At 29.4% G+C, this 11,242-nt stretch overlaps 1 protein-coding gene across 1 annotated transcript; it reads right to left on the bottom strand.

Annotated features, from left to right (window-relative positions):
* Window positions 1–1,991: 1,991 nt before the first annotated feature.
* Window positions 1,992–11,169, bottom strand: LOC131928079 (prolyl endopeptidase). The gene is made up of 19 exons (XM_059283990.1): window positions 10,880–11,169; window positions 10,304–10,431; window positions 9,890–9,985; window positions 9,625–9,793; window positions 9,339–9,440; window positions 9,104–9,246; window positions 8,569–8,684; window positions 8,342–8,391; window positions 7,336–7,431; window positions 7,086–7,190; window positions 6,037–6,222; window positions 5,822–5,935; window positions 5,581–5,729; window positions 4,813–4,929; window positions 4,496–4,591; window positions 4,215–4,316; window positions 3,890–4,043; window positions 3,153–3,221; window positions 1,992–3,058 (listed from the first exon to the last, which is right to left on the bottom strand). Exons 1-19 carry the CDS (start codon window positions 11,057–11,059, stop codon window positions 2,993–2,995), a joined length of 2,238 nt encoding a protein of 745 aa, XP_059139973.1. The 5' UTR covers window positions 11,060–11,169; the 3' UTR covers window positions 1,992–2,992.
* Between the last annotated feature and the right edge of the window lie 73 nt (window positions 11,170–11,242).

Below are 11,242 nucleotides of genomic sequence, written 5' to 3'. Positions count from 1 at the left end.
TATGCATGTTTTTAGAAAAAACTTTTAAATGTTTTAAAAAAACTAAAATAAGTAGATTCTGTGTATTAGCTAAACTGCTATTGAGTTGTCAAAGAATGGTTGCTGTGTTCACTAAGTATCAGGGAACATCCACATCACATCACCATCACAGATTATGGTCCATGTGTGTGTGTGAACTAGCATTTGTCATTTTCTCTATGTATTAGATTAGCATTAATGTCAGTTAAATATGTATATTTCAAAGTCAAACCTTATTATAGTTTAAAAATTTCTTTAAAATTATTGGGGCTTTGAAGTTTTAATTTTTTTAAAATATGTTTTAATAATATATTTAACTGTGGGTGAATTCACATTTTGTTTACATATAAATGAAATAAATGTAATAGATGTTAAAGAGGGTTTATTTATTTAAATTTTAATAATTCAATTCCTAGAAACACTGAGACAAGAAAAATTTGCTGATGTAATTATGCTGTTGTGGAAAAAGTAATGTAGGATAACACATCTTTTCTAGTGTTATTCATGTAAGCAAACATAGCAACAGAACACAATTTCCTATTATGTTGCTCATATTATATAACAAAAAAATTTGAAATAAAATGTGTTATTACTTGTTAGATTTACTGTTACAGTAGTGAAACCTTTGTCCTTACTGATAAACTATATGATGTTTTATTTTATTCTAAATTATTGCTTTAATTAAAAAAATGATTATTTTAGCCAGCTCAATTAGCTGAAATATGTCTTTTTCTTCTTATGTTACTGTTAACTGGCTTAAAATTTTGAAATATATAATAATTTGTTATAATACTAATTTTTTTGTATGATTGTTTGAAGATTTTTTTTTACAATTATAAAGTGCTATATAAAATTGTATCATTCCATCTTTTTAAATATGAATTCAGGTGTGAGTATGCAATGAAATTTCTTTGAATTGCAAAAAAAATATTTATTTGCTTTGGTGCATGATGTACACATGCTTATCTCTGCATATTTTACATTTTATTTATATTTAAGTTTATTATGGCTTTCCGTCCCTATTTACTACAGCAATATTATTTTAATGATCGTCTCATTTAATTTTTTGACTTATCATATTGTGATACACATAGGGTTTTATTTCAATAGATGAATAAATACATTCACAACATACAACTTGTTTACAATTTTGTGTTCACCCAGTGTGATTGTGAAAATTAATGAAATTCTTCCAGCCAGATAAGCATTAAGTGGGAGAATAATTTTTACTTTAAAACCCAGCTATCATGTGAATTAATTAGCCTCTAAGACCTACTGTGAGGGCTGTCTAACCTTATGCCATTCATGGGCCACATGGTTATCATTATTGTCCTATAAAAATGTATGGTGGTGTCGAGAAGATTAAGTTCAACTAACTTCTCATGTGCAACTTGTCATTAGTGTTGAAACTAATATCCATGATTATGTTTAAATGATGTAAAACACAAGCTGTTGACATGGAGAATTTTTAACTCTGAGCAAAGTGTAGCCAAGAACATTTAATATGAAGTATGAAGCTACACTAGAATTTTATTTAACCACCTGGTAGCTGTGGCAAATATCGACTGCATAGAAGACACAGTATATTCAATTTCTTGTGAAATCAATATACACTTATACTTACATTGGCAATAACAGAAGCTACCTGAGCACTTATGTTAAATGTCACAAAATTATCATTCTGACACTAACAATATTTTACACTATTTTAAAATGAGAATTATAAACTCAATTTTCTTGAGAATGTTTTTAGGACATACTGCATATAGTCAATTCGAATAATAAATTACTCACAACTATTTGTACAAAGATCTTTTAAGTCAACACATCAGCTGTTATGTTAATGGTCATCTAACAAAGAACTTAAAGACACATGACAAGAAAAGATGAAGATGAGCAGACAGTGGCATTGAGAATATTTGAATAGAAATACATTTAGAAATACAAAATATTAATTAAAAAACACAATGGACCTTGGTTTAAAACAAAATTTATTGGTCTACAACACAAAGTGAATTTGAAATAGTTCAAAACTCTAATTGCCACATACAATTGTTAAATTTTCATTAAATTTTATCCTGCTGTATCTGTGTATTAATATCTGAATGGTAGTTAATATTCTTTTTTCTGTTTATTTTTCTTATTCTAATTGATAGAAAATAAAATTATTTTATAGAGATTATTGTTTTTGATCACCATGATATTTTAAGTCATCAATAAAATAATTAGTTTTATCTAAGACAAAGAAAATATACTATTTGTAAATTTTAAATTTTATTTATTTTTATCTGCACCAAAAATTAATATTTCCAAAACAATAAGGTGTATAAAATAACCTTAGTGTATTGAAATCAAATAGAAGGAATGAAACAAATATAAAAAAAATTAATCAAATTTAAATAATAAAAGAATGACTTCTAATGAAATCATTAAAATCCATAAGCAGATCTTAAAAAAAGTTAAAATCTAAACCTAACCTGAATCAACTGTAAAATATTTCACTAATTTCTAAAATAAAGAAAAGCTCTCATTATGGGTATTCATAAAATTGAACACAGTTATCATGAAAAAACAATAGAATATTTTTTAATGCCTGTAAAAGGATTAAGCAATATCAATATCCAGCATTGAGAGAAAACAGTTGATAAACTTGAATGAGAAAAGAATGTGGTTCAATAAGGTATATGAGTGTTTCACTAAAAGTGCCATAGAGCAAATAAAAGGGATTTCTGTATGGCAAAAAAAACTTTGGGAGTAAAAAAAAAATCCTGAGTAAAAGAAGGCCCATATCAGTGAAAAATGTATTAATAAAATATGAACAGTACTATAAAGTTAAAATTGATCATGTACTTGTTTCTGAATGCTTCAAGATTTAAATAAAAGAGTTGTTACATTTCAATAGCTGCTTTAGAAAGATGTTTAAGTTGAGAATGAATATGCATAACATGCATAAAAAAAATAAAAATATGTTTTCTCAGTCTTTCCACTCTAGTCCAACAGTCTGGTATATAAATGCGTAAATGTCTGTGATCTCTTCAATCTGGAGGTAAGAAAAAAGATAACAAAGGAAAACTTTTATTATTAAAGAGCATTTTTCTAAAATTTACACTAGAAGTAGTTGATATGTGACTTACCACTTTAGCTGTAGGTTTACCAAAGCCATGGCCTGATTTGGTGTCTACACGTATTAAGATTGGGTTGGTCTGATGAAAAAAAAAAGGTTTAGATTGGTTGAAACAACTATTTTGGATTTAATAGACTCGTGTTCTGTATCCCCATTTTAAGAATAGATTCTTCTTCTTTTTCTTTGTTCTTAATTGTAATGTTGGATAAAATTTCCTCAAACACATTTAAGTATTAGGTGTCAACTATATAGGAGGTTGACTCGCATTTCAGCCTGCTTTTCTTTTTGGATTTGCTTCCATAGCCTTTGTCCAACCAAAAACAAACTACAAGGTAGCAGTTGTTTAATTTTTTCTCTCCTAAATGAGATGCTGTCCCCAGCTATCAAGCCTCATCTGCCACGGGGATTCGAACTCGGTTTAGCAACCATTTTTACCGACCCAACAATGTAGATTATATGATAATGTCAAAATTTGGGCAAGTTGAATCCAAGGTATGTATTTGCTAGTTTCACTTTGAACTTAATGTAATTGTCCTGCCTGTGTTATCATAAAAACTAAATAAATTTAACAAATGTTTGAATAACAAACATTTAAATGACACCTCTGTTATACATGATCTTCAGTAGAAGAAATAGAATAGTTTACTCAACTCAGCTTTTAAAAAAGTTTAATTTCTCTGTAAACAACTACTTCACTCATCACTTAGTATGACCAGGTTGTGAAAAAAAAACCCCAGTAACACTGACCTGGTTTTCAAGTTTTCCATACTTGTGCTGCAGCTCAGCAATAAATTTCAGTGAGTGAAGGGGCACAACTCTGTCGTCATGATCACCAGTTAGCAGAAGTAGTGCAGGATATTGATGCTTGTCTGATTCTTTTATTGTATGCAGGGGTGAATATCTGAAATTATCAATTTGTTTTTAAAAAACATTTTTATTTTGTATTATAGTATAAACCAATACCAAAGTGGATTGTTAAATAAGGTCTTTTAAAAAGATCATGGCAAAAATGACTGTTTATGAAAATTTGACTACTCTAAAACCCAATCATAAATATGGAAGGAAAAAATACTTGATGAGCCAATTAAATTGTTCTGGGTCATCACTTGATCCATAATCTGAAGTCCATGCATGACCAATTGTGAACTTGTGGAATCTCAACATATCCATCACTCTGAAAAATAAAAGACGTGTTGAAAGTTTTAGTCCTTTGTAAACAAAGACGAGAAACTATGCAAAACAAAAAATATATAAATGAAATTAGTTTCTATTTTAAACCAGACTATAATGAATGCATTAAATGCATACAAATATGATTTTGATCTGGCATAAAGGTAAACCTTTAATACTGACCCCACTTGAGCTATGCCTCCAGCAAACAGATCTGGTCTTTGGTTCAAGCTTGCACCAACCAACAGCCCACCATTAGATCCACCATTGATCACAATTCTTGTATTAGAAAAATTTAATTTATTGTTTATTTGTCAATTTCAGCTTTTCAATTCTCTTTTTCGACATAAATTCCATGCACGCACACAAAAAAACAACTACAAAAAAAATTTAACCTAAGCAATTTACATAATAAAAATATTTAAAAAAAACTGTTTCAAAAATGAAATGTTAAAAACAGTATTTAAAAAAAAAAACTTGAAAACAATTAATGAGCTTACTTTTTACTGCTTGTGTAGCCTTCATGAATCAGGAATTGAGCAGCAGACTGGAAATCATCAAAACAGTTTTGTTTCTTGTCTAATGAGCCAGCCTTGTGCCAGGTTTCTCCATACTCTCTAAGAGTTGAGTTCAAATTATCAATTTTAAAACAAGAAAAATTTTCAGAATAAACTGATACTTATTCACAATGATATAATCAAAATCCAAGAAAACTTTAGACTTGTATTTTTTTTAAATTTTAAATTTTTTTTTTATGATTGACAAATAAAGGGATTTGATAGATTTCTATACTACAGTTTTTTCTTCATTTTTGTGTGTGTGGGAGTAATTAGACAAAGAAAATGCTTATAAGACAGGTAGAAGGGACAGGTTGATTTCCCACCTATTTTGGTTGTCACCAGGGTTTTCATTCTCTAGTGCACAACACCCTTGGATGGGGGTGTGGTGGGAGGGGGGTCAAAGTATAACTAAGGCCTAGGTAACAATAAACTTTTGACTTCATATTAGTGAGCCATCTACTATAGCATCCCCAGACATCAAAGATATTAATTTGGCCAATTTATTAACACTATTTTACACTTATAAGAACTTTATTCTTAGCTTATCTGTGCACATTTTAGCCCTGTTGTCGGACTTTGTTCAAATAATATTTTTTCCATTAACTTTTGTAAAGAGAGCTTCATCAACTGGAAGAATTATCTGTTAAATGGCTTTGATTTTTTTAAAGCTACCAGGATATCTAATGGTATAACACATGATTAACTTACCCTCCACCCCTGATGTTGGCAACAGCATAGACTCCATTCAAGTTCTGAAGGAAGACAACTCTAGATGGAGAGAAGGATGGAGTTACTGATATACTGAACCCTCCATAGCCATAGAGAAGTGTTGGGTTGTTTCCATCCTTGACTAGGCCCTAATGAGAGATGAAGAAATTGAAAATATCAGAAAAAAAAGCATTGACAGAATAGTTTAAAAAATAAAACCAGGTGCATTGAATAGTCTCACCTTTTTATGGACAATAAACATAGGTATCTTGGTTCCATCATTACTTTTGTAGAACACTTGCTCAGTTTCAAATAAATTTGCATCAAAGTTTTTCACTGATATTTCCCTGAACAGCTGTTACAATAAACATGAAGATTAATTGGTAGAAAAAAAAATGAAATAAAAGAATAGATTCCTAAACCAGAAAGGAAATTACTAGTGAAGTGAACTCTGACCTTTGGCTTGTAATCTGTGGTGTTCATGTCACAGTGATAAATTACTCCAGGGGTAAGGAAAGACAAAAACTGGTAGAAAATTTCTTTCCCTTTTTTCTTCCCTGAGAAACCCACAACACTGCCCACAGGCAGTGGGAACTGGAACCTCCGCCCCCCAGACACAAGATCGTACACATACAGCTCATTCTGTGGAGAGGGATACACAATTATTTTAAATGTGGAGAAATATACATTCATTTTAAAGTGGAGGAGGAATCTCATTTATTTTAAATGAAAGACAAACATTTAACATGTTGGGATAGGCACACATTTATTGTTGTGGAGAAATATAAACATTTCTTTTAATTGTGGGGAAAGATACACATTTATTTTAAAGTGGTGAAAGATATATATTTATATTGAAGTATAGAAATATACACATTTATTTTAAATGTGGGGATAGGCAGACATTTATTTTAGATGTGAAGAAAGTCCCTAATTAAATTTAAAAGTGGGGAAAAACATACATCAATTTATTATAATAAAAAAATGAATATAACTTAAGGCAAAACAGGCAGCTTTAATAAATAAAATGTAACAGTATTATCAGTTTTTACTAGAGGTGATCAATAAAATGTATATTTAGCAAGACAGTATTTGAGTATTAGAATGTCCAATGCCTAAAGGAGATCAATGCATGACAAACTGTCACACTAAAACTGTGTTCAGTGTGTAGGAAAATCAATGGTGGGATTTCACAGGTTTACTATGTCAAAGGTGTGCAGCTTTGAGTTATAGGTTAAATACATGTTCTCTATCATTGGTTATTGGTGAATGGCATTAAAACAGAATTTAATTGTGTATTTCATTTCTATGTTAGGTTGACACCTAGGGATTGTACACCTGCTACACAACACAAAAAAGGGGGGTTTGGGTGGTAGCTCATCATTTGGTTATAATGTTATATGGAGTGCATGATTCCTTACTTCTAATGTATTTTATATCAAATATAACCTATTTTTTCAAGTAAAATTAATAAAAAACATTTTTTAAAATCAACAGATAATGACCTTGACATCCCTGAGATAACATAAAATCAATTTGTCTTCATTAACACAAGATGCCCATTCTAAAACTGCCTTATCATCTTCTTCGACTAGCGTGACCCAGTTTTCCTATAAAAATTCAAATCAAAATATTATTTGTTATTATTTAATCAAAACAGTAAAATATAGGCAAGATAAAAACACAATATTTTAATATTTTTCAAATTTAAAATTATTTCGCTTTTCTTAATTACAGACAAAAAAATTGACTTACTGGCTCAGGTTTGGTTAAATCAATGTTTATCAGTTTATAATGTGGTGCATTCAAATTTGTTTTGAATGTGAACAATGTGCCTTGGTTGGTGATGTACTAGGGAGAAGAAATAAAATACCATCCCTGGATTAATAAAGGATGCATATTGTATGTTCAATAGCTTTGAATACGACCTTAAAGAAACAAATACTATTTTAAGACAAAATAACTTAACATTATTTTACATTTAACAAAAGTGTTTAATAAGAAAAAATAGACCAAAATCCATATCAATTACTATTTAATTATCCTTACAAACACTATAAATAATTTAGAATAGCACTTAAGTTATATAATATGTTTTTAAGATAATAATAGAATATGACACTGATAAGCTAAAGTATTTAACTATGTAAGCCATAGTATTGAAAACTGGATGTGAGTGCTGAGACCTCAAAACTGCCTTTAAAAAACTGGCACCATTTCAAATTCTGACCTAATGTAATTCTTCTACACAAGAGTTCTATATCAACAAAGTAGATCAACATCACATGTTCACACAAGGACACTTCATTAATCAAAAAGCAATGTATGATTAATAACTAAGCCAAAGTACAAGTGTGTATTAAAGTTAAACAGCAAACAGACACTGAAGATAATCCAGAACTGTGTAACTCGACTGTTCAAAACTGTACTACTCAATTACTGGCTAGTTAAATAACTTAAAAAAGTATAAACACATTTTTAAAAGTATTTTTTATATAAAAAATTATTGTGAAAAAAATGCTTCTACAATTTCCATTTAATTAAATTTAAAAGGTTTTTGTATAGACAACTTTAAACTGACATGCTAACTTTTTAGTTCTTAAGTAACATAAAGAAATGAAATAAATAATTTGAAAAATAGATATATCCCAATACGAACTTAGCTAAAGAATAAAGGATAGAAAATAAACAGAATAAGATGTTATTTTTAGAATGTTTGCATTTATTGTATCAAAAAATGAAATAGGAAAAAGTAGCTCACCTCATATTCAGCATCAAAGTTATCAACAATTTTCACGTAGGGTAGAATTCCTGAAATACATTAACACTTGTAATGTAGAAATTATAATTAGGAATTCTACTTCAATGAATAAAAAGAAAGTAATTTTTAGTCTCAAATTAATTAACAATTGTAATAGACTAATTAAAAATTAGGAGTGATAGTGACATGAATTAATAGAAAAAAGTATTTATTCTAAAGGACCTCACCTGTGATTCCTTCTGTCAATGTCTCTAGGTCAACATAGTAGAGCCTATTTACTGGATCACATCCTTCTCTTGGTGTTAAAATAACATACCTGCCACAGTCAGTAACTTCGGCACCACTAAAACAAATTATTTTTTAAACCTTTTACAGTTAAATTTGAGATGGAAATTCATATCAAATTTCTTTTCCCATTTCTGACTCCAGTGCACTAAAGTAATTAAATTAATTTTTTATTTTGAAAAAAGTCACAGAAAAACAGTCACCCTGTCATCTGTTAAGAATTATTCTCAATAAATTTTAGATAATCAAACCAAATGGGGAAAAAAAACTATGTAAAATTGCTAAAATAGTTTTTACAATAATGTCTGGAAAATGTGTTTTAATATTTTTTCAGTATTCTCTTGTTAAGCCAGAGAAGAAATAGTTTTCTCTTTAGGTTGTGTATGTTTAGTATTGTACCTCTACAACAGATGTAGTAGAAAAATGACTTGCTTTGTTATAGAATTTTAAGAATTAATATTTATACTTTGAACCTACATCATCCATTTAGGGTATGCTGGCATTTCAGCAACCAAAATATCTTCACTCTGTTTAGTACCTAGCTTGTGGTAGAACAGTTTTTGGTCTACGTTGGTTGTAGTTTCTGTACCATCTGTTTTGCCCCCTTGCTTTGGAAAACTCTGAAGAAAAAAATTCCAGCTTTTAGTACTGCTATTTCAAAAATGTTCTGTTAAAACCAATAAAAGAATAACCTTGGTGAAACTTATCTTACATTGTAGAAAAAGCCCACATGGTCATGTAGCCAGGTCATGCTGGAGAATTTAACTCTTTCTAGAACATCAGGCAAGTCTTCACTAGACGGGGCTTGTTTGAACTGGATAAAGTAAATTTAAATTTTAAATATTTAGAACTGAAACAAATAACACATAACAAATAGCATTTTAAAATGAAAACTATTTGCTGCCAATATTTCTAAACATTGCATATTAAAGTAAAAAAATATTTTTAAAAATTAATTACGAACCAATCCAAATCATTTTATGCAAAGAATAGCTAACCTTAATAGTGACCCAATCTGAACCACTTTCACTTAAGCCATATGCTAAAACCAATCCATTTTCAGTAAAAGCAGAACCTCTGAGAGACACTGTACCATCTTCTGACAATGCATTTGGGTCAAGGAAAACACGAGGCTCTGCATCAATGGAGTCTTGCACGTACATAACACTGATAAAAATTTGCAATTAAAATACTGTACAAAACTGCTAACTAAATTTAACAGAAATTTGTATCCTAATACAACAAAATAGGTGACAATCTTACCTCTGGTTCTGCAGCCCTGTGTTGTGAAAGTAGTAATAATGATCTCCGTGTTTTTTGGGGCAGCCATATTTTGGATAATCCCACACTTCAGTTATCCTGAAGATATAAAAAGAACTTTTATTACACACACATACAGTTATTTTTAAAATATTGATTGACAGGAGTAAGTCTATTTAATTAAGTTTTATAATTTTCTTTATAAAAGATGTTAGCAAATGCTTGCAGTTAAGAGTTAAGACAATTACAACTGATGTTTCAGATCACAGATCATCAGTATATAGATCTAGTAATTTAGTAGTGAAATCATTGTTCTCATTTATTCATTACTTATCAAATAAATTTAACAATTAGTAATTAGGTCTATTCAAATTAACATAGCTCTAATTAAATATATATTATATTAACAATCTATACCGTTTTTCAATCTGATCTTTAACTGGGCATGCATCAATAAAGGGTTTTGAGATTTTATTCTGTGCTTCAACAAATGCTTTAGTTTCCTCTGCATCAGGATCTTCCATCCATCTGTATGGGTCCTTAATCTGTGAATTGGAAAAATCAAGAAAAAATCAATTAGAATTTCTTGTCTTTGATTTATTTTTAAGTCTAAGTCTTTAAGACGAGTCAATCAAACTGTTTTACTGTAACTGTAGTCAAACTAAACTAAGTTACTAATCTGGTTAGTAAAATGAAGTTTAGTAGTATATAAGTATAATAATAGTATTAAATTAGTATAATGAACAATATTCTACAATCTAGATCTAGTACTTTATTTTAACACTAGTCTAGTCTACAACTACATCTAGATCTAGACTGGGGGCCTTAGAACAGAACTAGATCTAGACTAGATTCTAGATCTAAGATCTAGATCTGTCTGGTCTAAATCTCTAGATTCTATTATTTTACTATTCTGTAACAGACTGTAACTGAACTCAGTAACGATAAACATTATTGTAATGTATTTAAATGTATCAATAGTTAAAATCATACCTCAGTCCCATGGTAATTATCTACTACTGAATCATCTCTTCTTGGAGTTGGATAGTCGAATTTTCCCATCTTTATGGCTTTAAGTTGCTGAATAGATCTATTTCTATAAACAAACAGATATGGTGTAAAAACTGCGATACCGGCGAACAACGTCGCCCAGGTTATCCAAAGGAAATGCATAACATTTTTCTAACTGCCTTAACACGACATTAAAAATATTTCAGCAGTTTTGATTTTCAAAATTAACTTTCAAAAATATGCACAAAGGCAATAAAACATTCTTATAAGTTAAAAATAAAAAAATACATTTTTACATTTGAAAGTTTTACCGTTGAAATAATACAATGAGTAACTTAAAATTAA

The sequence above is a fragment of the Physella acuta genome, unplaced genomic scaffold (assembly GCF_028476545.2).
Source record: "Physella acuta isolate Inbredline_101_S28 unplaced genomic scaffold, ASM2847654v3 ptg001460l, whole genome shotgun sequence".
Classification (NCBI taxonomy): Eukaryota; Metazoa; Mollusca; class Gastropoda; family Physidae; genus Physella; species Physella acuta.
Note: the sequence above shows the minus strand (reverse complement) of the source record. Positions and strands in the feature narration are given on the sequence as shown.